General features: G+C 37.4%; 1 protein-coding gene across 2 annotated transcripts in view; it reads right to left on the minus strand.

The window, feature by feature from the left end:
* Positions 1–16,514: 16,514 nt before the first annotated feature.
* The window catches only part of PTPRD (protein tyrosine phosphatase receptor type D), a 2,419,801-nt gene continuing 2,409,298 nt past the window's right edge, over positions 16,515–27,017 (minus strand). For both annotated transcript variants that reach the window (XM_064580091.1, XM_064580092.1), the window contains 3 exons: positions 24,998–25,152; positions 21,660–21,795; positions 16,515–20,239 (listed from right to left, as the gene is read on the minus strand). In XM_064580091.1, the coding sequence (XP_064436161.1) occupies positions 20,171–20,239; positions 21,660–21,795; positions 24,998–25,152 (360 nt within the window). In that variant the 3' untranslated portion in view covers positions 16,515–20,170. The remainder of the gene's footprint in view (positions 20,240–21,659; positions 21,796–24,997; positions 25,153–27,017) is intronic.

The raw sequence follows: 27,017 nt of genomic DNA on the forward strand, positions 1-27,017 counted from the left end.
GCTTAGACGATCTGTCCATTTCAGTGAGGGGGATGTTAAAGTCCCCCACTATTATTGTATTGTTGTTGATGTGTTTCTTTGCTTTTATTATTAATTGCCTTATATAATTGGCTGCTCCCATGTTAGGGGCATAGATATTTGTTAGATCTTCTTGTTGGATAGATCCTTTAAGTACGATATAGTGTCCTTCCTCATCTCTTATTACAGTCTTTGGTTTAAAATCTAATTTGTCTGATATAAGAATTGCCACCCCAGCTTTCTTTTGGTGTCCATTAGCATGGTAAATGGTTTTCCACCCCCTCACTTTCAATCTGGGGGTGTCTTTGATTCTAAAATGAGTCTCTGGCAGACAGCATATTGATGGGTCTTGTTTTTTAATCCAGTCTGTTAGCCTGTGTCTTTTGATTGGGGCATTCAGCCCATTTACATTCAGGGTAACTATTGAAAGATAGGAATTTAGTGCCATTGTATTGCCTGTAAGGTGACTGTTACCGTATATTGTCTGTTTTCCTTTCTGGTCTATGTTGCTTTTAGGCTCTCTCTTGGCTTAGAGGACCCCTCTCAAGATTTCTTGTAGGGCTGGTTTTGTGTTTGCAAATTCCTTTAATTTTAGTTTGTCCTGGAAGCTTTTTATCTCTCCTTCAATTTTCAATGACAGCCTAGCTGGATAGAGTATTCTTGGCTGCATATTTTTCTCATGTAGTGCTCTGAATATATCCTGCCAGTCCTTTCTGGCCTGCCAGGTCTCTGTGGATAGGCCTGTTGCCAATCTAATGTTTCTACCCTTGTAGGTTACATATCTCTTCTCCCGAGCTGCTTTCAGGATTTTCTCTTTGTCTGTGAGACTCGTAAGTTTTACTATTAGATGTCTGGGAGTTGACCTATTTTTATTGATTTTGAGAGGGTTTCTCTGTGCTTCCTGGATTTTCATGCCTGTTTCTTTCCCCAAATTAGGGAAGTTCTCTGCTATAATTTGCTCCATTATACCTTCTGCCCCTCTCTCTCTTTCTTCTTCTTCTGGGATCCCAATTATTCTAATGTTGTTTCGTCTTATGGTATCGCTTATCTCTCAAATTCTGCCCTTGTGATCCAGTAGTTGTTTATCTCTCTTTTTCTCAGCTTCTTTATTTTCCATCATTTCATATTCTATATTACTAATTCTCTCTTCTGCCTCATTTATTCTAGCACTTAGCGCCCCCATTTTTGATTGCACCTCATTAATAGCCTTTTTGATTTCTACTTGGTTGGATTTTAGCTCTTTTACTTCTCCAGAAAGAGTTTCTCTAATAACTACCATATTTTTTTCAAGCCCAGCTAGTATCTTTAAAGTGATGATTCTGAACTCTAGATTTGACATCGTACTAATGTCCGTATTGAGTAGGTCCCTGGCAGTCGGTACTACCTCTTGTTCTTTTTGTTGAGGTGATTTTTTCCGTCTTGTCATTTTGTGCAGAGGAGAATAGATTAATGAGAGAACAAAATGCTAGCAGAGTAACCACGTCCCCAGAAAATATACTCTAAACAAATCAGAAAAGACCTGAAGCAGTGGGATAAGAAAGGGAAAGAGAGAAAAAAGAAAAAGAAAAAAAGAAAAAGAAAAAGATAAAGATAAAAACAACAACAAACAAAACAAAACAACAACAACAAAAAAAACAGAATGTGATCAAATATGATCTATATGGTATATAGATTAGTGCCACACACTAGATCTAGGGTGTATTTTGCTCTTTTAGAAGAAAGTGCCTCCCAAAATTTTCAAGAAAGAAAAACTTATATATATACAAAAATAAGGGTTGATATGATGAAGGGATGGAATATGACTGTAAAAATGGAAATTATAAAAAATTTTATAAAAGTAATTGATAAGAAGTTGTTTGCAAAAAGAAAGAAGAGGATTTAAAAAAGGAAAAAAGAAAAAGAAAAAAAAAAGGGAGAGGATATGATCAGGCAGGGGAATAGAAAACACCATATACTAAAGATTTAGGGTATATTTTAATCTGTTAGAAGAAACTATCTCAAAATTTTAAAGAGAGAACAAGTTATATATATAAGCCAAAAATACGGGTAACTACTATGAAGGGATAGAATATGACTCTAAAAATGAAAAATAAAAATGTTTTTTTTTTTTAAAAAGGGATTGATAAGATGTTGTTTGAAAAAGGGAAAAAGAAAAATTCAAAAAGAAATAAAAAGACAAAAAGACAGTTAAAAAAAAAATTAACTTTGAAAGAGTAAAGAATCATGGTAAAAAAGCCATGAATTCTATGTGCAGTATTCCCCTAGCGCTGGAGTTCTGCCGTTCTCATTGATCGGTAAACTTGGTCTTGGCTGGCTGTTCTCGCTGATCTTCTGGGGAGGGGCCTGTTGCCATGGTTTCCAAATGTCTCTGCCGAAGGCGGAATTGCCCCGCCCTTGCCCCCTCCCGGCTAAGTAATCTGCTCGGGTTTGCTCTCCGGGGCTTTTGTTCCCTGTGAGCTTTCCGTACAGCTTTGGAGGCGGAGCATGAAAATGGCGGCCTCCCAATCTCCCCCCCGGAGGAGCTGAGAACTCGGGGCCCCGCTCCTCAGTGAGCCCCCAGAGAAAAGCCGTCAGTCACTCCCATCTCCCTGGTCTCCGGCCGCACTCCGTGCTCTCCCGGCCTGTGACCGCGCGTTTCTATCTCTGGCACTCGTCCCCGGGTGGAGTCTCCAAACCCAGCAGATCTCTGCGGTGCACTCCAGCGCTGCTACTCCCGGGGAAGAAGGTGAGTCTCCCCGGATCTGCTGTGAAACCAACAATGGGTCCCTGCTGGAGGAGCAGTGGCCCGACTATGCCACGGATCACGGTTTATGGCAACCCCGAGCTGAGAGCCCGCGCCTGGGCTCCGCCTCTGCAGCCAGCTTCCCTGCTCCATTACCTGGGAGGTCTGCCACACTCAAGCATCCCCGGTCTTTCTGTGGCCCCGAGGGTCCTGAGACCACACTGTCCTGGAGGGTTCCACCCCCCGCTTAGCCACCGGAGTGATGTCCCTCAGCGGAGCAGACTTTTAAAAGTTCCGATTTTGTGCTCCGCGGCTCTATCACTTGCCAGAAGCGGCCAACGGAGGCCCCTCCCCCGCCGTCTGTCTTCCCAAATATCGCCTTGGATTCACTTCTCCGCATGTCCTACCTTCCAGAAAGTGGTCGCTTTTCTGATGAGAGAGTTGTTGCTCTTCTTTTTTTTGATCTTCTGTTGAATTTGTAGGTGTTCAGAATGGTTTGATCCCTATCCAGCTGAATTCCTGAGAGGAGACGAAATCCAGGTCTCCTACTCCTCCACCATCTTGCTCTGCCCACTGGAAAAGCCTTTTAAAAACAAAGTTAAATACTTCACAGATTAAAATTTTTATAATTATATTTTAATTTATTGAAATTCTCTTAGCTTATGAAGCTTAACCTTATCTCTAAGTAAAAGAGCCCTAAACTAATTATTAGGGAGTTATTTTTTTCTATTTAAAAATATACATTTAATTTTTGAGTAATTTATTTTATTTTATTATATTATGTTAATCACCATACATTACATCATTAGTTTTTGATGTAGTGTTCCATGATTCATCGTTTGCGTATAACACCCAGTGCTCCATTCAAAATGTGCCGTCTTTAATACCCATCACCAGTCTAAACCATTCCCCCACCACCTCCCCTCTAGAACCCTCAGTTTGTTTCTCAGAGTCCATAGTCTCTCATGGTTTGTCTGCCTCTCTATTTTCCTACTATCTTCTTCTTTTTTTTTTAAACATATAATGCATTATTTGTTTCAGAGGTACAGGTCTGTGATTCAACAGTCTTACACAATTCACACCACTCACCATAGAACATACCCTCCCCAATTTCTACCACATAGGCACCCCATCCCTCCCACCACTCCAGCAACCCTGTTTGTTCCCTGAGATTAAGAATTCCTCATCAGGGAGATCATATGATACATGTCTTTCTCTGATTGACTTATTGTGCTCAGCATAATACCCTGCAGTTCCAACCACGTCATTGCAAATGGTAAGATTTCATTCCTTTTCATGGCTGCATAGTATTCCATTGTATATAGATACCACTTCTTCTTTATGCATTCATGTGTCAATGGACATCTTGGCTCTTTCCATAGTTTGGTTAGTGTGGACATTGCCGCTATAAACATTGGGGTACACATACCCCTTCAGATCCCTACAGTTGTATCTTTGGGGTAAATACCCAGTAGTGCAATTGCTGGGTCATAGAGTAGCTCTATTTTCAACTTTTTGAAGAACCTGCATACTGTTTTCCAGAGTGGCTGCACTTGCTTGCATTCCCATCAACAGTGTAGGAGGGTTCCCCTTTTTCCGCATCCCTGCCAACATCTGTTGTTTCCTGACTTGTTAATTTTAGCCATTCTGACTGTTATGAGGTGGTATCTTATTGAGGTTTTGATTTGGATTTCCCTCATGCCGGGTGATGTTGAGCACTTTTTCATGTGTCTTTTGGCCATTTGGATGTCTTCTTTGGAAAAATGTCTGTTCATGTCTTCTGCCCATTTCTTGATTGGATTATTTGTTCCTTGGGTGTTGAGTTTGATGAGTTCTTTATAGATTTTGGATACTAGCCCTTTATCTGATATGTCATTTGCAAATATCTTCTCCCATTCTGTCAGTTGTCTTTTGGTTTTGTTGACTATATCTTTTGTTGTGCAAAAGCTTTTTATCTTGATGAAGTCCCAATAGTTCATTTTTGCCCTTGCTTCCCTTGCCTTTGGCAATGTTTCTAGGAAGAAGTTGATGTGGCTGGGGTCAAAGAGGTTGCTGCCTGTGTTCTCCTTTAGGATTTTGATGGACTCCTGTCTCACATTTGGGTCTTTCATCCATTTTGAGTATATTTGCGTGTGTGGTTTAAGGAAATGGTCCAGTTTCATTCTTCTACATGTGACTGTGCAATTTTCCCAACACCATTTGTTGAAGAGACTGTCTTTTTTCCACTGGACATTCTTTCCTGCTTTGTTGAAGATTAGTTGACAATAGAGTTGAGGGTCCATTTCTGGGCTCTCTATTCTGTTCCATTGATCTATGTGTCTGTTTTTGGGCCAGTAACATACTGTCTTGATGATGACAGCTTTGTGATACAGCTTGAAATCCAGAATTGTGATTCCACTAGCTTTGCTTTTCTTTTTTAACATTCCTCTGGCTATTCGGGATCTTTTCTGGTTCCATTCAAATTTTAGGATTATTTGTTCCATTTCCTTGAAAAAAGTGGATGGTATTTTGATAGGGATTGCATTAAATGTTTAGATTGCTCTAGGTAGCATTGACATCTTCACAATATTTGTTCTTCCAGTCCATGAACATGGAACGTTTTTCCATTTCTTTGTGTCTTCCTCACTTTCTTTCATGAGTATTTTATAGATTTTGGAGTACAGATTCTCTGCCTCTTTGGTTAGATTTATTCCTAGGTATTTTATGGTTTTGGGTGCAATTGTAAATGGGATTGACTCATTAGTTTCTCTTTCTTCTGGTTTGTTGTTGGTGTACAGAAATGCCATTGATTTCTGTGTATTGCTTTTATATACTGTTACTTTACTGAATTCCTGTATGAGTTCTAGCAGTTTTGGGGTGGAGTCCTTTGGGTTTTACACATAAAGTATCATATCATCTGCAAAGAGTGAGAGTTTGACTTCTTTGCTGATTCGGATGCCTTTTACATTTTTTTGTTGGTGTTGTGTGATTGCTGTGGCTAGGACTTCTAGCACTGTGTTGAATAGCAGTGGTGATAGTGGACATCCTTGTGGTGTTCCTGACCTTAGGGGGAAAGCTCTCAGTTTTCCCCATTGAGAATGATATTCACTGTGGGTTTTTCATAGATGGCTTTTATGATATTGAGGTATGTACCCTCTATACCTATCCTCTAAAGAGTTTTGATCAAGAAAGGATGCTGTACTTTGTCAAATGCTTTTTTGGCATCTATTGAGAGGATCATACGGTTCTTGTTCTTTCTTTTATTAATGTATTGTGTCACACTGATTGATTTGCAGGTGTTGAACCAAACTTGTAGCCCAGGGATAAATCCCACTTGGTCATGGTGAATAATCCTTTTAATGTACTGTTGGATCCTCTTGGCTAGTATTTTGGTGAGAATTTTTACATCCATGTTCATCAAGGATATTGGTCTGTAATTCTCCTTTTTGATGGGGTCTTTGTCTGGATTGGGGATCAAGGTAATGGTGGCCTTGTAAAACGAGTTTGGAAGTTTTCCTTCCATTTCTGATTTTGGAACTGTTTCAGAAGAATAGGTATTACTTCTTCTTAAAGTATTTGGTAGAATTCCCCTGGGAAGCCATCAGGCCCTGGGCTCTTGTTTATTGGGAGATTTTTGATGACTGCTTCAATTTCTTTAGTGGTTATAGGTCTGTTCAGGTTTTCTATTTCTTCCTGGTTCAGTTTTGGTAGTTGATACATCTCTATGAATGTATCCATTTCTTCTAGGTTATCTAATTTGCTTGCATAGAGTTGTTCATAATATGTTCTTACAATTGTTTGTATTTCTTTGGTGTTGGTTGTGATTTCTCCTCTTTCATTCATGATTTTATTTATTTGCATTATTTCTCTTTTCTTTTTGATAATCTGGCCAGAGGTTTATCAATCTTTTTAATTCTTCAAAGAAGCAGCTCCTACTTTCTTTGATCTGTTCTACTGTTCTTTTGGTTTCTATTTCATTGATTTCTGTTCTGATATTTATTATTTCTCTTCTCCTGCTGGGTTTTGGCTTTATTTGCTGTTCTTTCTCCAGCTCATTTAGGTGTAGGGTTAGGTTGTGTATTTGAGACCTTTCTTGTTTCTTGAGAAAGGCTGGTATTGCTATATACTTTCCTGTTTGGACTGCCTTTGCTGCATCCCAAAGATTTTGAACAGTTGTGTTTTCATTTTCATTGATTTCCATGAATTTTTTAATTCTTCTTTAATTTCCTGGTTGTCCCATTCATTCTTTAGTCGGATGCCCTTTAGCCTTCATGTATTTGAGGTCTTTCCAACATTCCTCTTGCGACTGAGTTCTAGTTTCAAAGCATTGTGGTCCAAAACTATGCTGGGAATGATTCCATCTTTTGGTACTGGTTGAGACCTGATTTGTGACCTAGGATGTGATCGATTCTGGAGAATGTTCCATGGGCACTACAGAAGAATGTGCATTCTCTTACTTTGGGATGGAATGTTCTGAAATGATCTGTGAAGTCCATTTGTTCCAGTGTTTCATTTAAAGTCTTTATTTCCTTGTTGATCTTTTGCTTAGATGATCTGTCCATTTCAGTGTGGGGGGTATTAAAGTCCCCCACTATTATGGTATTGTTGTTGATGAGTTTCTTTGGTTTTGTTATTAGTTGGCTTATATAATTGGCTGCTCCCATGTTAGGGGCATAGATACTTACAATTGTTAGATCTTCTTGTTGGATAGACCCTTTAAGTAGGATATAGTGTCCTTCCTCATCTCTTATTTCAGTCTTTGGTTTAAAATCTAATTTGTCTGATATAAGGATTGCCACCCCAGCTTTCTTTTGGTGTCCATTCGCATGGTAAATGTTTTTCCATCCCCTCACTTTCAATCTGGAGGTGTCCTTGGGTCTAAAATGAGTCTCTTGCAGACAGCATATCGATGGGTCTTGTTTTTTTTATCCAATGTGATACCCTGTGTCTTTTGATTGGGGCATTTAGCCCATTTACATTCAGGGTAACTATTGAAAGATACGAATTTAGTGCCATTGTATTGCCTGTAAGGTGACTGTTACTGTATATTGTCTGTGTTCCTTTCTGGTCTATGTTACTTTTAGGCTCTCTCTTGGCTTAGAGGACCCCTTTCAAGGTTTCTTGTAGGGCTGGTTTTGTGTTTGCAAATTCCTTTAGTTTTAGTTTGTCCTGGAAGCTTTTTATCTCTCCTTCTATTTTCAATGACAGCCTAACTGGATATAGTATACTTGGCTGCATATTTTTCTCCCTTAGTGCTCTGAATGTATCCTTCCAGTCCTTTCTGGCCTGCCAGGTCTCTGTGGATAGGTCTGTTGCCAATCTAATGTTTCTATCTTATGGTATCACTTATCTTTCGTACTCTGCCCTCATGATCCAGTAGTTGTTTATGTCTCTTTTTTTCTCTGCTTCTTTATTTTCCACCATTTGGTGTTCTATATCACTAATTCTCTCTTCTGCCTCATTTATCCTAGTAGTTAAAGCCTCCATTTTTTTTAAAGATTTTATTTATTTATTTGAGACAGAGAGAATGAGAGAGAGAGAGCACATGAGAGGGGGGAGGGTCAGAGGGAGAAGCAGGCACCCTGCCGAGCAGGGAGCCTGATGCGGGACTTGATCCAGGGACTCCAGGATCATGACTTGAGCCGAAGGCAGTCGCTTAACCAACTGAGCCACCCAGGCGCCCTAGAGCCTCCATTTTTAATTGCACCTCATTAGTAGCCATTTTGATTCTGACTTGTCAAATTTTAGTTCTTTTATTTCTTCAGAAAGGGTTTCTCTAATATTTTCCAAGCTCTTTTCAAGCCCAGCTAGTATCTTTATAATCGTCATTCCGAACTTTAGTTCCAACATCATACTAATGTCCATTTTGAGTAGGTCCCTGGCAGTCAGTACTGCCTCCTGTTCTTTTTGTTGAGGTGATTTTTTTCCATCTTGTCATTTTGTCCAGAGGAGAATAGATGAATGAGAGAACAAAATGCTAATAGGATAACAATGACCCCAGAAACATATACACTAAACAACTCAGAAGAGCCCTGAAACCAGGAGAAAAGAAAGAGAAAGAAAGAAAAAAGAAAAGAAAAATAAAAAGAACAAGATAAAAAAAAAAAAGAATATTATCAAATATGATCAGGTGGTGCATAGATTAGTGCTACACACTAGATTTTGGGCATATTTTGGTCTGTTAGAAGAAAGTGCCTCCCAAAATTTTAAAGAAAGAGAAACTTATAAATGTACAAAAATAACGGTAAATACTATGAAGGGATGGAATATGACTGTACAGATGAATATTATAAAAGAGTTTATAAAAGGAATTGATAAGAATTTGGTCAAAAAAAGAAAGGAGGAATTAAAAAGAAAAAAAAGAGAGAGAATGTGATCAGGCAGGAGACTAGAACAAAGCCATACACTAGGATTTAGGGTATATTTTGGTCTGTTAGATGAAACTGTATCCCAAAATTTTAAAAAGAGAACAACATATACCAAAAATAAGGTTAACTACTATGAAGGGATAGAACATGACTCAAAAAATTAGAAATAAAAAGGATTTTTATAAAAGGGATTGATAAGATGTTGGTTGAAAAAGGAAAAAAGAAAAATTCAAGAAAAAAAAGAAGAAAATTTAAAAATTAACTTTGAAAGAGTAAAGAATCAGGGGGAAAAAAAGCCATGAATTCTATGTGTTGTATTCCCCTAGTGCTAGAGTTTTGCCATTGTCATTGATCAGTAAACTTGGTCTTGGCTGGCTGTTCTTGCTGATCTTCTGGGGGAGGGGCCTGTTGCAGTGGTTCTCAAATGTCTTTGCCAGAGGTGGAATTGCCCGGCCCTTGCCAGGGGCCAGGCTAAGTAATCTGCTGGGGCTTGCTCTCAGGAGCTTTTGTTCTCTGCAAGCTTTCTGTACAGCTTTGGAGGACTAGAGTGAAATGGCGGCCTCCCAATCTCTGACCTGGAGGAGCTGAGAAGTTGGGACCCACTCCTGAGTGAGCCCCCAGAGAAAAGCAATCACTCTTGTCTCCCCGATCTCCAGCCACAGTCCGTGCTCACCCGGCCTGTGACTGAGCATTTCTATCTCTGGCACCCGACCCGGTGTGGAGTCTCCAAACCCAGCAGATCCCTGCAGTGCACTCCTGCGCCGCTCCTCCCAGGGGAGGAAGGGGAGTCTCCCCGGATCTGCCGCTTGTTGGGTCCCTGCTGGAAGAGCAGTGGCCCAACTGTGCGGTGGATCCGGGTTTATGGCAACCCTGAGCTGAGAGCCCACTCCTCAGCTCCATCTGTGTAGCCAGCATCCCAGCTCCTATACCTGGGAGCTCTGCTGCACTCAGGCACCCCGGTCTTTCTGTGACCCCGAGGGTCTGGAGACCACACTGTCCCAGCGAGCGTCCACCCCCTGCTTAGCCACTGGAGCAACATCCCACAGCGGAGCCCACTTCTAAAAGTTCCAATTGTGTGCTTTGCTGATCTATCACTTGCGAGTAGCGGCTGACGGAGGCTCCCTCCCCCCACAGTCTGTCTTCCCAAATTTCGCCTCGGATTCACTTATCTGCACGTCCTACCTTCCAGAAAGTGTTTGCTTTTCTGTTTAAAGAGTTCCTGCTATTTTTTTCTTCGATCTCCTGTTGAGCTCGTAGGTGTTCAGAATGGTTTGATCCTTATATATCTGAATTCCTGGGACCAGATGAAATTTAGGTTTCCTATTCTTCCACCATCTTGTTCCTCCCCCCCTAATTTTTGAGTAATTTTAGGTTGATAGCAAAATTGAACAAAGTACAGAAAAGTCCCTTCTCCCCAAAAGCATAATTTCACTTACTATCAACATTTCACATCAGAGTGTTGCATACATAGTTTAAAATCAATGAACCCACATTAACACCAAAGTTACCTGAGGTCAGTAGTTTACAGTAGGGGGTCACTCTGCATTGTACATTCTGTGTTTTTTGACAAAAAGTATAATGACATATATCCACCAGTATAGCATGATACAGAAAAATTTCAATGCCCTAAAAATCCCATGAAATTTATTTATTCATTCCCCTGCCTCACAAAACCATTGATGTTTTTACTTAGAACTTTATAGTTTTGATTTTTCCAGAATGTCATATAATTAAAGTCATGCAGTATGTACTATCTGCAGATTTGATTCGATCACTTAGTAGTATGTATTTAAGGTTCCTTCTTGACTTCCCATGGCTTCACAGATCCCCCCCCCCCTTTTTTTTTTGGCACTGTGAATAATTCATTGTCTGGTTGTATCAAAGTTTATTTGTACTTTCATCTGTTGAAATGTTTCTTGATTACCTGTAAGATCTGGCAAATACGAATAAAGCTGCTGCAAACATCTCTGTACAGGTTTTGTGTGGACATAATCTTTAAGCTCCTTTGTGTAATTACCAAGGAGCATGATTGCTGGATTGTATGGTAAGAGTGGATTTAGCTCTGTAAGAAACTGCCAAAATGTCCTCCATTGCAGCTGTATCTCTTTGCATTCTCAGGAGCAATGAGTGACTGTTCATGTTTCTCTACTTACTCTCTAGCATTCAGTGTCTTCAGTGTTTTGAGTTTTTGCCATTCTAAGAGGTGTGTGCTGGTATTTACAATTCATAATGACAAATGATATTGAGCATATTTTCATAGGCTTGTCTGCCATCTCTCTTGGATGAGATCCTTTGGCCATTTTTTAATAGATTCTTTTTTTTTTTTTTTTACTGTATTGTTTACTGTTTAGTTTTTAGGTTTTTTAAAAAACTTGAAGATTAACATACAGTGTTATATTAGTTTCAAGTATATAACATAATGATTCAACAATTCTATACATTACTCAGTGCACATCACAATAAGTGTAGTCACCATTTGTCACCAAAACATATTATTACAGCCACATTTACTATATTTCCTAAACTGTACTTTTCATCTCTATGACTTATTTGCTTTGTAACTAGAGCTTTGTACCTCAAAATCCACTTTAACTGCATCACCCATTCTCCTTACCTACCTCCCCTCTGGCAACCACCAGTTTCTTTTCTGTATTTAAGAGTCTGTGTTTTGGTCTTTTTTTGTATTTGTTCATTTTTTTCTTAAATGCCACATATGAATGAAATAATATGATATTTGTTTTTGATTGACTTATCTCACTTAGTATTATACCTTCTAGGCCCATCCATGTTGTTGCAAATGGCAAGATCTCATTCTTTTCTATGGCTGGGTAGTATTCCATCACAAACATACACACACACACACACACACACACACACACCACACACCATCTTTATCCATTCATCTATCAATGGATGGATTGGATTGAATTGGATTGCTTCTGTATCTTGGCTATTGTAAATAACCAATATTGTAAACTGTAAATAGTGTTGCAATAAACATACTGGTGCATATAGTTTTTTGAATTAGTGTTTTTGTTTTCTTTGGGTAAATACCCAGTAGTGGAATTACTGGATCATTTCGTATTTCTATTTTTAATTTTTTGAGGAAACTCCATACTGTTTTCCACAGTGGTTGTACCTGTTTGCATTCCCCCCTACAGTGCACAAGGGTTCCTTTTTATTCACATCCTCACCAATACTTGTTATTTCTTGTGTTTTTGATTCTAGTTATTCTAATAGGTGTAAGGTGATATCTCATTGTGGTTTTGATTTGCATTTCCCTGATGATTAGTGATGTTGAGCATGTTTTCATATGGTCTGTTGACCATCTGTACATTTTCTTTGGGAAAATATCTTAAAAAAAAAGGAAAATGTCTATTCAGGTCCTCTGTCCATTTTTATTTTTTTATTTTATTTTTTTGGTTGTTGGTTTGTTTGTTTTTATTATGTTAATCACCATTCAGTACATCATTAGTTTTTGATGTAGTTTTCCATGATTCATTGTTTGTGTGTAACACCCAGTGCTCCATGCAATACATGCCCTCCTTAATACCCATCACTGGGCTCACCCATCCCCCCACCCCTTTCCCCTCTAAAACCCTTAGTTTGTTTCTCAGAGTCCATAGTCTCTCATGGTTTACCTCCCCCTTTGATTCTCCCCCTTCATTTTTCCCTTCTTTCTCCTAATGTCCTCCGTGCTATTCCTTATGTTCCACAAATACGTGAAACCATATGATAATTGACTTTCTCTGCTTGACTTATTTCACTTAGCATAATCTCCTCCAGTCCCATCCATGTTGATGCAAAAGTTGGGTATTCATCCTTTCTGATCCTCTGCCCATTTTTAATCAGATTATTTGCTTTTTTTGGCTTTGAGTTGTAGAAGTTCTTTATATATTTTGGATATTACACTTTTATCAGATATGTCACTTGCAAATATCTTCTCCCATTCAATAGGTGGCCTTTTCGTTTTGTCAGTGGTTTTATTTACTGGGCAAAAGTGTTTTATTTTGGTGTAAGTAGTTACTTACTTACACCTAAAGTAGTTTGGTAGTTAAGTTTCAGTAGTTTTGCTTTTGTTTCCCTTGCCTGAGGAGATACATATAGAAAATGTTTCTATAGCTAATATCAAAGAAATTATTGCCTATGTGTTCTTCTAGGAGTTTTATGGTGTCAGGTCTCACATTTAGGTTTTTAATCCATTTTGAGCTTATTTTTGTGTATGGTATAAGAAACTGGCCCAGTTTCATTCTTTTGCATGTAGCTGTCCAATTTTCCCAGAACCATTTATTAAAGATATTGTCTTTTCCTCATTGCATATTCATTGAATCTGAAATTGCTTTGGGTGGTATGGACATATTAACAATATTGGTTCTTCCAATCCATGAGCATGGAATATCTTTACATTTGTTTGTGTCATCTTCAATTTCACAGTGTTTTATAGTTTTCAGAGTATAGGTCTTTCAATTCTTTGGTTAATTATATTTCTAGGTATTTTATTCTTTTTGGTGTAATTGTAAATGGGGTTGTTTTCTTAATTTCTCTTTATACTATTTCGTTATTAGTGTATAGAAATGCAACAGCTTTCTGTATATTAATTTTGTATATTGCAACTTTACTGATCATTGATCAGTTCTAGTGTTTTGGGGAGTTTTTGGGGTTTTGTATACATAGTATCATGTCACCTACAGGTAGTTAACAGGTTTACTTCTTCCTTACCAATACAGATGCATTTTATTTTTTTTCTTGTTTGATTGCTGCATCTAGGACTTCCAGTACTATGTTAAGTCAAAGTGGTGAAAGTGGACATCTTTGTCTTGTTCCTGATCTAACGGAAAAGCTTTCACTTTTTCATCACTGAGTATGATATTAGCTGTGGGTTTTCATGTATGGCATTTGTTATGTTGAGGTATGTTCCCTCTAAATCTACTTTGTAGAACATTTTTTTTTAATCATAAATGAATATTGTACTTTGTTGAATGCTTTTTTCTCCATCTCTGAGATAATATGTTTTTCATCCTTTCTCTTAAGGTAATGTATCACAGTGATTAATTTACAAATATTGAAGCATCCTTGCATCTATGGAATAAATCCCATTCAATATGGTGTATGAATTCAGTTTGCCAGTATCTTGTTGAGGATTTTTGCTTCAATGTTCATCAGAGATATTGGCCTGTAGTTTTGTTGTTATCGTTGTTGTTGTTGTTGTTGTTTGTAGTGTACTTGCCTGGTTTTGACATCAGGATAATGCTGGCCTCATAGAATCTTGGAAGCTTTCCTTATTCTTTTATCTTTTGGATAGTTTGAGGAGAGTAAGTATTAAGTCTTTAAATGTTTGGTAGAGTTTACCTGTGAAGCCATCTGGTCCTGGACTTTTGTTTGTTAGGATTTTTGTTTGTTTATTATTATTACTGATTCAATTTCATTGCTAGTAATTGTTCTGTTCAAATTTTTTATTTCTTCCTGATTCAGTTTTGGTAGGCTATATGCTTTTTAGGAATTTATTCATTTCTTCTAGTTTGTCCAATTTGTTATCATACAATTTTTCATAATATTATCTTATAATCCTCTGTATTTCTGTGGTGTTATTTCTCCTCCTTCATTTCTGATTTTATTTGAGTCCTCTCTTTTTTTTTATTGATGAGTCTGGCTAAATGTTTATCAATTTTGTTTATTTTTTTGAAGAACAAGCTCCTGGTTCCATTGATCTGTTTCTCTCTCTCTCTCTGTCTTTATTTCTGCTCCTATCTTTATTTCCTTCCTTCCACTGCCTTTGGGCTTTGTTTGTTCTTCTTTTTCTAGGTCCTTTGGGTATAAGTTTAGGTTGTTTGAGATTTTTCTTACTTCTTGAGGTAGGCCTGTATTGCTATAAACTTCCCTCTTAGAACCGTTTTTGCTGCATCCCAAAGATTTTGGATCATTGTGTTTTCATTTTCATTTGTCTCCATGTATTTTTTTTAGTAAGTTATTATTAACTAATAATATCTGCATGTGTGTTTATGTGTGAAATTAGCTGTTTTGTCATCTTTGGCAATCAGACATCTGATTAAATTAAGGCATCACAGTGATTAAAATTACAAACATGATTTGCCTTGAATTTTTTGTCCTGTTTTCTGGTTAAGGATTGTGTGCTTACACAATCAAATAATAGGGTGATCAAATCTGCAAATTAAAGGTCAATTAGGTGGAGGAAAAATGAGGGAGAAAAAAGTCTAGTTGTCTATTCAATATCAGGATATCCAAAATAATGTATGGATAATAGATTGTTTCATTCCCTATTTCCATGGCAACAAGTAGTTTTAATACTACCAAACATACCTGTGCTTTGCCTTACCTTAACTCATCAGGTTGACTTGCAGTCAGTTTGTTCCCGCCATATTCATTTGTATTTGGCAAGGTGGCAGCCACCTTAAACCCTCCTTGTTTTGACAACCCTCCTATGATTTCCTATTCATAACTGTGATCCTAGGATGATCACTTAACCCAAGTCATATCACTCAGGGTCAAAAAGCCTCTATTCCATTCAAAAACGTCTATTTGTGCTGTTTGGAAAGTAAACTCTTCTACGTGTTTACCTTGTGGTGAAGCTTCCAGGGACCACAAAGGTTGCTTAAAACTGACACTAAGAAAGTCGAACCAGGCTGGAAGATATCACTTGAGCCCCAAATGTCACTGTGCTTAATAATTAGGAATGTGTTCCTACTTTTTAAGTATGAGCCCACTCCTAATCTTTTAGTATGTGAGCCAATAAACACTTTCCTTTCATTGTAAGCCAAATTGAATCAGACTTCCTTCCCTCACAATTCAAAAGTCCTAACTTCATGAATCCTTTACTTTCCTTCATAGCACTTTCCCGAGTGCAATTTTATTATTTCTTTAATTCCAGCCTCTCTCCCTAGACTGTAGTCTCCTTGTGAGCAGCAGCATCTCATGTACCAATAGCTTCATTCCCAAAGCCTAGAGCAGTTCTGACCCTTAATATTGAATAACTGAATAAACAACTCAAGCCAAGTATTGTCTTAGTTTCCAAAAAGCTTAAGAAGTTAACATGATGGAGCTATTTTTATGTGCATGAGAGATAGCTGTTGTTTCAAGATGATAATACTTATAGGCTGAAATCCACTCAAATTTACAAAGTATATGTAACCATTTTCTATAGAGTTAGAAATTGCCCATAAACTCTAGTTTGAATGATACCAAGGCCTTCTTTTTCCTGTGTGAATTGAGCAAACTAGTTTTCTAAGCCTTACTTTGCTTACCAGTGAAAAGTGCTCACCTCAAGGCAGGCAATCATAAATGACAGCCTCTTGGTAAGTTTAATTACTATTAGTACAAAGGAACTAACCAGATAACCAGAGAGAAAAGGGAACATATATAGTCAGTTCAAAACCAAAATGCTTGAGTGGACAAAAGTAAAGGCCAGGGCTGCATAACACTGACATTTTTATTAGAATTCATTTGTAACAAATGGAACTTGTGTCAGCAAAGAACTGATTTTCATACAGACTTCTTTCGCCACCAATGTAACGAAGTAAGAAAATAAAAAGCACGCCTTTCATTCTGTAAAACATTTACGCGTACTACTAATTAGAGGTAATTGTATTTTTTTAACAAGCCATTTTACAAGTTATTTTTTTAAATTTTTCAGTCTATGCATCCAAAACGAGAGCAAAGAACACAACTGTTATTATCTTTGTAAAGACACTCCAAGCTTGAATGGCAAAGCTACATAGCAGATGGATAGGATGGATCTGTAGCCTTCTGATCTCTGCTGGAGTATCAGGGCACCCATAAACCCAAAGGAAACCAAACCCCTCCCAAAATAAATGGGAATTAAAAATAAAAAGGAGGGACTGAAACAAAGCAAACCCAAAAATAAACAGGAAAGAAAAAAATCTCTGTTACTGAAGAATTTTTTCTCTTCCTGTGTCTATGTTGTGTTATTTACATACACACAAATGAATTTCTGAAGCAGTTTCTTACAGATGGGTTCAAGTAATAACATTATTGGGTGTAGAATCAATAGGGCAGTGCATAGTACAAAGGTATAGAAAGTGCAAAGTTCCCTAGAGGCCCTTCCCTCCCCTGGCTATCCTTGCTGTTGTCTAACCATGCAAATCATTTTTAAAAAAGAGCTAAAATAAAGTTCTGTACAAATCACTTTTTATATATTTTGATTTTTTTTTACCATTGTAACTAATTACAAAATTATACATAACTACACGTACATAGGTAAATAATAGCACCGTACTGGTTATGATGATGAAAATAATTAGAAACTTGAAAGTTTATGGTAATGGTAGATAAAGATGTTTACCTGGGAAAATCAAACTAGAATGGTTGTACAGAAAAGCACAGAGTGGAATGCACATCAATGACAGGAAGGGAGTTAGTTCTCGGAACAGCGCCTAAACAATAAGATCTCTGAATAGTCTCTGCCTCATTTGTATGGTATGCATCCCATTAATTTTCTTCTTGTGATTATTCTCCTCTTTCCCTTTGCCAAATGGGCAGGTTTCATTTTAGGGAGAGAAACTGCTCATTGGTCAGTCATTCTGGTGTGTAATATACACCATCAGATTCTACATGTCTAACGTGGCATGTCTGCAAGTCTGTCTGACCCCCTTTGTTTCACTAAATGAAAATCACAGCACTCAGTAATCTGGCACTTGGATAAATCTCCAAAAGATACAAACTAAAAGATAATAACAACAGATCCACATAGTGCACATTCTTCTCTGGTTCTGATGTAGGTTAGAGAGTCTCATTCTGAGGTAGCCTTCTAGATACTTTTTTTTTTTAACATTATTTCTTTTTTCTTTTTTTCTTACTTTTTTTTTTTTTTTTTACAAAAGTGCTCAAATATGATGCTTGCAAGTGTTTGGTCTCTTGGATTTCATTCTGCTAGTGATGGTAAAATGTGGAAAACAAAATCCTTTTATGCTGAACATCAAAGAAGCTAAAATTAAACCAAAATGTTATATCTATACCAAAACTCTTTAAGAGTTCCTTGGATATTTTGAGGGTTCTTTAAAATCATATAAGATATGGCAAACTCATGCCATTTTCCATGGCTTCCTATAGCAATTATGTTGGAAAATTTGGGATTATGTTGGAAAATAGATAATTGTTTAATTTCCCCTTTTAGAAAAATCCTAATGGATTAGTAAATATATTCCAAAGTTGACAATGATATTTGTCACTAAACAAGTTTGGTGCAGTTACTGAATGTTCCAGAACAGATTTGGCAGGGATTCTAAATAAAACAAGTAGCTTTTCCTGATGTTGGCAACCATGAAAAGAAGGGCCCTGATTATCCAAGTGCTTTGGGCTGGTACAATCACTAACATCCCCGACTTAGTTGAAAACTAGGAATGCATATTATTCAAAGAGTTTTTGTACATGTGGTAAACAGATAATGCTTTAATTGGAAAAGTAACATATAAGAACAACTAATGAAAATATGAACCGAAAGCCAAAAAGAAATGCTATTAAAATAGGCATCAATTATAAGGCACTCTAAATGCATAACTAAAACCAAAAGAAAACAAAGTACAGCACTTCCCAGTTGTGCTGTATGCCACAAAATGTTTCTGACTGAACAGAGCAACATGAGTTTGGCTTTGCCCCTGTTACATATCATAAATGCAAATTTCATAGCACATACTATAGACAATATACGATTGAATACATTGTTTTTTTAAACAACTTGATAGCTGATATATTACAACATTCTCCCCTCCTAAAGGGATATGCACTGACCTTTCCCACATGCACACCTCTTAGATATTTAGTAATTTTTTTTTTATTGCACTAGAGTGTTAGAAATATTGAACTTTGTTGGAAGCCTGGCTAACAAAAGGATATTTGTGAATATGAGTAGGTGGGTGGGAGGAGACTGGATAGGAAATTAGGGGGTGAGGCTTGACAATCACTGATGTGCATTCCTCATTTCCCTTAAAATTAAAATTTTATGATATTAAGAAATACCCATATTTCATAAAATCAATAACAAATTGTAAAAGATGTTTATAATAGCTTCTCTACCTAAAAGCAACCACAAAAAAAAACAACTAAAAAACCCCAAAACTAATTCATGGAAGAACTGAATGATAGCTCTATCTTTTTGCGTGGACACACTGTCTATATGTACATAGACACCCTGTAAAATATGGATATATATGTATGTATGTTAGCAGCAACTTTATACTTTGCGCCTCCCTGTTGATTCCAGAAACAAAACAGAACAAAACAACATTCTCTTTGACTATTTGAAGAGAATGGGTACTTTCTCACCAACCAAAACTGAACAGAAGTGTGAAAGTAATATCTGACAAGACTGATACTGTAGATTAAGAATATTGCACAAAAATGTGCAAATTTTCAAATTATTGGATATTTCTACAGCAAGATATTACAGATAACAGTTCTACAGCTTAAAAAAACCTACAATTTGGAAATAAAAAATGAAGAGTTATGTAGCTTTTTTAAAATTCACTTTATCGAATGATACATTTGTTAAAAAAAAGTTTACACAGTTAAAAATGAAGCACAGGTCAGCAGTATCTTTACAATACTAAAAAACTAAATCAAAGACTTTCTTTTTAAACATTTCCCCCCGATCCCCCCCTAAAATGTTATTATGAGCAGTATGGTGGGAAGGGACGATGTTGCAGCAGAGTCCATTTGTCACAAGAAGCCACACCAGCAAACATCTTGCACTGAACTGCAGGACTCTGGCAATTTCTCCTTACACCTAACAAGCAATCCTGAACAAGATGGTGGTTCTTTGCTGTGATTTCTTCTTCCCTTTATTTTGAATCCTTGCGGTATCTGTAAAAATCCTTCAGATGCCTCACCAGTCAGGATTCTCTTTATTATTTTTTCAGGTTAGATTATTAAACTGTGAATTCTTGGTCCACCCAGAAGAGTTTGTTTTTATTTTGTTTTGTGTGTAATAGTCCCACTAAGTGGTGGTTAGCTAGAAGTTAAGAAGGACTTCTCAAGTGCCCTGTATGGCTCAGAAGAGACTCCGTGGATACTGAAGGGCCTGCAGGAAGAACCCACAGTGGGTTAGGGGTTTCTACGTTGCATAGTGATCAAAGCTGCCCAGGTACTCCAGTGCAGCTCGGTAGCAGAACTGGTACTGGTCCTGCAGGAGACCAAGCATGGGAAGAAAGAGGAAAAAGGGGCCATGAGTCCATTTTAATAGAAAGATGAAAATCAATATTCAAAACCAGACGTTACATCTGGATGGGGGCAGAATCACTGCTCTCACCAATTAAGTAAATCCAATGACCAATCCATTTCAGTGAGCAAAGAATGATCAGCCACGCGGACTGTTTGTTAACTTCACCAGTCGATTTGATTAAAATCGTCTCCTAATTCAAAAGTAGTAACAGCTAGAGTGAACACTATCTTCCAGGCAAGTGTGAGTTGTTCTCCAAGTAGTATCAAACAATTACCACCACTGAACATGGGAATGTATCACTGTTGTCTTTTACAACTAAATATTTGTGATAACTTATTCTCAGTTTGGTATCCCCAAACTGGCTGTCTATATCAAAAAATAGCCGTGTCGTTTGGCCTAATTCAGTGTGATTGCTAGTTATCTGTTATAGAAAGGCCCACATTAAAATATAATAACTTGAAACATGTCCTTTTTCAGATAGGGAAGAACACTGTCATATTGGAATAAGTCGGGGCATTGCTGGAGAGAGAGAAAGAAATAGAGTTTTTGCCATAGAAGAAACTTATCTTCAGTAGCCAATGGGGCTGAAAGTAGATAGTTTCTATTTTGCTTAAATGTGCATTTTTTTTTACAATAAAAATGGTAATGCAAAATAAATGGAGTTTGCTTTCCTATGTTGTCACAGTAAGCTGCTTGGCTAAGTGTTAAGAGTTTTTAAATGTCCAATTTCCCTCTTCCACCCCAACACCCATTAAGTTTGTCAGGCCGACATCACGCTTTGAGTATTGCAAGCCAGATACCTGTGCTCTTTTGAAATCACAGTTTGGAAGATATTGTGAGCAATGAATTTAGGAATACATATAGAATATATTTGGTGGCCTTTTGAGGAACAGAAACACTCACTCATATTATCCTTAGAAATGAACAGTCAATAGGCCAGACTGTCTAAATCACAAAAGATGAGAATTTCATGATCAGTTATTGGAGTAAAAAATGGGGTATTAATTTCTCTAGGGCTTATCCAGGATCCAAATATTTAAAATGACCATAGGAGAATAGAGAAGTAAAATGGGCTGAGGGTCTGTTATGTACCAGGCAGTGTGCTTTATAAAGTGGTCAAATAGTGATAATTTATCATGGTTCAACCTAATATGTAATCTAGCATAACTTCCAAAACAACTGTAAGACTTTGAAATTGTCACTCCCATATACAGAGGGGAAAAAATGAGTTTCAAAATACTGAACAATTTGATGGTTTTCCTACAGTATTTTCCTGTATTTTGCTCTGGTGTTGAGAGTCTCCGGGCTCTAAGACGTTCTGGTTAGTAAAATCTATTATTTGGCTCTTGAAACGTGATAAATTCATGGAGATTTTTCTCACCTCTGTCTGTACCATGGCTGGTCGTTGTGTTCTTAACATTTTGACAGTCTGGAAGATATCTACAACTCCTTCGTATCTCATTCTTTCCAAAACAATGCTTAATGTTATAAAGACTCCAGTTCTTCCAACGCCCGCACTGCCATAATAACAAAGACAACGTTACAGGATGTGACACTCAGAGTCTTGACCACATTCGTTTGGAAGTAGGCATATATGCACCCGCTTGCATATTACACTAGGTTCTTCCACAGCAATGTTCAGGAAAATGTGGTATTGGGTTCACGAAATGACTATTCTTGGGATAATGTGTCATGGTAAAATGTGAGCATGAATGTGGAGTAATTAAGATTAAGTCCAATACAATGGAATGCCTTTTCAACTGGGATTCTACTCCATTTTGGAAAGATGTAGGAAACATAAATATTGCAAAATAAATGATTCAGGGAAGGATAAATAAGTATAGGTTAATACTCTTCATGTAGATCCTGCAATTGTAGACCTTGCCTTCTTAGTATTTTTAAAGTATATGGAATACCAGATAAGGTGAGATAAACTCGACCTCTTCAAGTTTTCTAGTGTATTATTTACTTCTTGTGGTCACAATCTACGCAGGATATTTCATCACTTAGAAAGTGTATAGACTATTCAGATTGAGAAGTCAGTTTTGATATGAGAAAACAGATTCTGTTACAGGTTTTTTGATATGGGATCCTCATTCAGTCATTAGAAGGGTTGGTGAATATTTTATATTTACAGACCGTGTAAATGTATATACATCTGTTCTCTCTCCTGAAACTGAAAACTTAACAGATTCTCAAAAGGTTCTCTAACCTTTTAAAAAAAAATGGATGAGCCTCACTGAGCTTATCTACTACTTTTAGATGTTCAGCAGCTAAAACACCAGGATTCTTTCTACCACATTAGCAAGGTTTTGAGTTTGTTTTCTTTATTGTTTTAAGATAATTCCAGAATGTTCACTGCAGCAAGAAGAGAAAATTAATTCATAGCTTTTGTGCTCTTAAAAAGTAGGAAAGCATCTGGAGGTTTAGCTAATGAGGAGAAGAGTGAATAATCTGAAAAATCCCTACATTTTTGGATCCTAATTAAATGGCATGTGTAACGCTTGGGTACAGGCTGTAGAAAATGGATGGATTCATTTACTTGGGGATGTAGCTGACAGGCATATATAAATAGTGTGTCCCTTTACAAATTGGGTTTTCTAAAGAGCCCAAACAGAAATGTTAAGTGAGGCTTTAAAATCCATGGGCAGTCTTTACAAAGTGCCTGAGGATGTCCAGGGGCAGTGAAGGCTCTCTGTTAAAATGGAGTAGATGACCTTGAAGGTTCCTTTCAACCTTGAAAGTCTCTCTTACTCCTGAGAAGCTATGATTTATGATTTTTTTTCTTTTCTTTTTTTTTTTTTTCTGAATGGCCCAGGTATTCCCAAGTCTATATTTAACCTTGATTTGATTGTTCAAATGTATTGAAATACAGGGTTTCTGGCTTTCTACTAGATGTTTTCAAGAAAATAACAGACACTGGCCTTATAACTTCTGAATTTGTTGACTTTACAATGCTAGTTTAATAAGTTATAAATAAAGTTAGTATTTTAAGGATATTCCCAGATAAGAGAAACTATCTAGAAGTCATGTGTATATATGTGTGTGCTGTGAGATAATAGGACATAATTAAAATCCATATACTAAAGGAGTATTTAAATCATTCTGTGACAGCAAAAGCAATGGGAAGTAACACATATTTATAAACTTATGGGGTAATGTCTAAAGTTAAATGTATATATTAAATATATTCTTTTTTTATAGCTTATGCTAGAAAAGTTTGAATTAGCATTTGGGCAAATTATATCAAAAGTGAAGGGGAATATCCAGGTAATTTCAGTCCAGTCTATATCATCTACTTTGTCTGAATATTTGAGTCCATATGTTGTTCCCTACATGATCTTTGGTTGTCTAGAGTAACCAAACTCAACACAGAGCAAATGTGAATAAAGAAGGTCTGCTACTCACAGAATATATCATCCCTGGGGAACACCATGCGCTCAAAAGGATCTTAGATTCTAAGATTCTGTCATAGAGCTACATGATGACAGAAGTGAGGCTAGAATTCAGCTATTTTAAAGCCCAAGTTGAATATTTCTCCTATTTTGAGAGCTTGTCTCCCCTTTCACTAAGAATCATAGTTTGGAATCTTTCTGTCTTTCTCTTTTTCTTTCTCTTTTTCTTTTTCTTTCCTCCCTTCTTTCCTTCCTTTTTTCTTTTTTTTTTTTTGAAGAAAAGTAAAATTTTAAACTCTCTCAAGATTTTGACCACAAAGAGATTAGACACTGAGACTTCAAATTGCTAGAATCTGAAAATATATTAGTGTAAATAAAATTATTTACAAAAGGAATAAAAAAATCCTTTTGCTGGAAGGTTTCTACATAACAACTTCCCAAAGCACTAAATTTATGGTGAGTGTCCTTTCTGAACCTGAACCTTTTGTTTGCTATTTCTATTAACTTCAATGACTTGAATTATAAAATGCTGTGGAAACTATTGAAAATAATTAACTTGAAGGTGCTTCATTTTCTGATATAGCAACAATTTTCAGGCAAATTGCAATTTTAACCGAGGTACCATTCTAATCACTTACTGACTGGCAAGAATTAGTATTGTCATTAAGGCTGGATAACTATTTATAGTTTTCCTAAAAAGACAAACACAGGAGATAGATACAGAAAGACAGTTATCATTGTAACGCCATGGAAGTAAAACAAGTAAGAGATGATTAACTGAACAAATTTTCACTAGCGGATGTACCAACAATTCCTGTTAAGGTAAACTAGGCAAGAGGGATGCCTGGGTGGCTCAGTCGGTTAAGCATCTGCCTTCAGCTCAGGTCATGATCCCAGGGTCCTGAGATCGAGTCCCACATCTGGCTCCCTGCTCAGGGAGGAGTCTGCTTCTCCCTCTCCATCCACCTCTCCCCCCCCGCTCATGCTTTCTCTCTCTCTTTCTCTCTTGCTCTCGCTCAAATAAATAAAGTCTTTTAAAAAAAAAAGGTAAACTAGGCAAGGAAAAACACAGTTTTGTCTTTGTTACAAGGGGTAAAATTTGGGGATAAAAATTTTACCTCTGGTATTTTCATTTTATGGAAAGAAAGAGAAATGAGTCCTTGCTTAAGATTTTACAATATATTTCTGAGAATATAAAATATTAATTACGCAGATTCACTCCAATAAGCCTGTACTGACAATGAATAGACAACAATGCACATTTTCAAAGTTATTAGGACATTAATCACAAATGGAAACTCATCATTCTTGATTCTTCGCTCACCTGCAATGGACTGAAATGGGCCCATCTTGGCCAAACTGCTCTTTTGTTTTATGGACTTGGCCAATGAAGTCAATAAATCCTTCTCCAGACTTTGGCACTCCTTGCTCTGGCCAGTCGGTGAACTGGAACTGCCTCACTGTTCGGGACTGACCGTCCTTTAGAGAGAAAGCCACATACCCAGCCACAAAGAAGGATGCCAGGAGGATTCAGCCAGTGCACAGACCACAGCAGCAAGAATGATTTTTTTTTTTTTTTCCCAGAGAGGAAAAAGGGGGTGGGGTAAGAAGAAATTAAAAACATGGTTAACTAGAAACTCAGTTACATGTATGTCTTATCTGTTATTAACACTGTCTACAGCCACATATATTTAAATTGCAAATTTATTCTGGAATGCCCAAGTAAAACCCTGGGTTCTGGTAAAGAATCATCTAGTTCCCATATTAGTAAATGCTTCCGAGACCCAAAATTTGCCTTCAAAACCAAAGTGGAACATATATACTCTATTTCAAGAATTTCAGAAGCCAATAACTTAATACTGAAAGGAGCAACCAGGCATGTCATCCAGACCAGAGATTTTGCTATTGTCATGATAACTTCACATCTGCCATGCTTGCTTATTTCTAGCACTGTCAAGTGACAAATAGTGACACTGAAAGGATCTGACACAAACTGGGTAGCTGTTAACCAGGATGCCCCACATGTCTCAGAGGCATACAATTTCTAGCCATGGCAGCCTACACAGCACGTGCTATGCAACTATGCTGTTGAGTGGGAAGTGAGGTGTCCCTCAAGGAGAGGAAAGAGATTATTAGCAAATAAACACTCTATTCTGAAAAGGACTCTTCTGGCTGACCACAGGAATTAAGGCACTGATCGGGGGGCTTAACAGACAGACCAAACAGTGGAAAGAAAACAACCTGGATATTATGTTGAGTGAAATAAGTCAAACAGAGAAAGACATGTATCATATGATCTCACTGATATGAGGAATTCTTAATTGCAGGAAACAAACTGAGGGTTGCTGGAGTGGGGGCTGGGGTGGGAGGGATGGGGTGACTGGATGATAGACACTGGGGAGGGTATGTGCTCTGGTAAGCGCTGTGAATTGTGCAAGACTGTTGAATCTCAGATCTGTACCTCTGAAACAAATAATGCAATATATGTTAAGAAAAAAAAAAAAAGAAGAAGAAGAAGGTAGTGGGAGGGGAAGAATGAAGCGGGGGAAATCGGAGGGGGTAGACGACCCATGAGAGACGATGGACTCTGAAAAACAAACTGAGGGTTCTAGAGGGGAGGGGGGTGGGAGGATGGGTTAGCCTGGTGGTGGGTGTTGAGGAGGGCACATTCTGCATGGAGCACTGGGTGTTATGCACAAACAATGAATCATGGAATACTTCATCTAAAACTAATGATGTAATGTATGGGAATTAACATAAGAATAAAAAATAAAAAAATAAAAAAAAAAAAGAAAACAACCTGGATAGAAGAGGAGTCTTTTCTAAAGTGATTAGGCAAAACTGCTCTGACTTATGAAGTATAAATGGTTTGAGAAGGAGCTACTAATGTGCTTCTGATTCCTTCTAGAACAGTGTTCTCAGAAGCACAACAAAAGCAGAAGGGACCCTCTGTTTATAGAAATAGGAGTAACAATTATGCCCACCCACCAACTTTCTTTTCTGAATCCACTGAGAGGGAAAGAATCCAAATTCCAAGCTTAGAGAGACTGATCTTATTTGAAGAGGCCCTGCTCCTAGTTAAGGTTTCAACTTGTTCCTCCTTTCCATTTTTGTAACAGCTCTTTCCCCTTTAAAGGCCTTTAGGATATGGGTGTGTATGTTCCCAAGATTCTGGTCAAGTAGACAGAGACACAATCTTTTTCATTCAGTCATATTGAGAGGAAGGGATGGCTTAGCTCAACTAGTCTTATTTCCACAGGAACAGGGCATATTCCTGACTGTCATCTTTTGATAAAGCAGGGAGATCACATTAACTTTGTGAGAACACTCAGGAATATGAAAAT

Source organism: Mirounga angustirostris, unplaced genomic scaffold (genome assembly GCF_029215605.1).
Source record: "Mirounga angustirostris isolate CCGP_5_RB_7025 unplaced genomic scaffold, mMirAng1.0.hap1 SCAF_15, whole genome shotgun sequence".
Taxonomy (NCBI): domain Eukaryota; kingdom Metazoa; phylum Chordata; class Mammalia; order Carnivora; family Phocidae; genus Mirounga; species Mirounga angustirostris.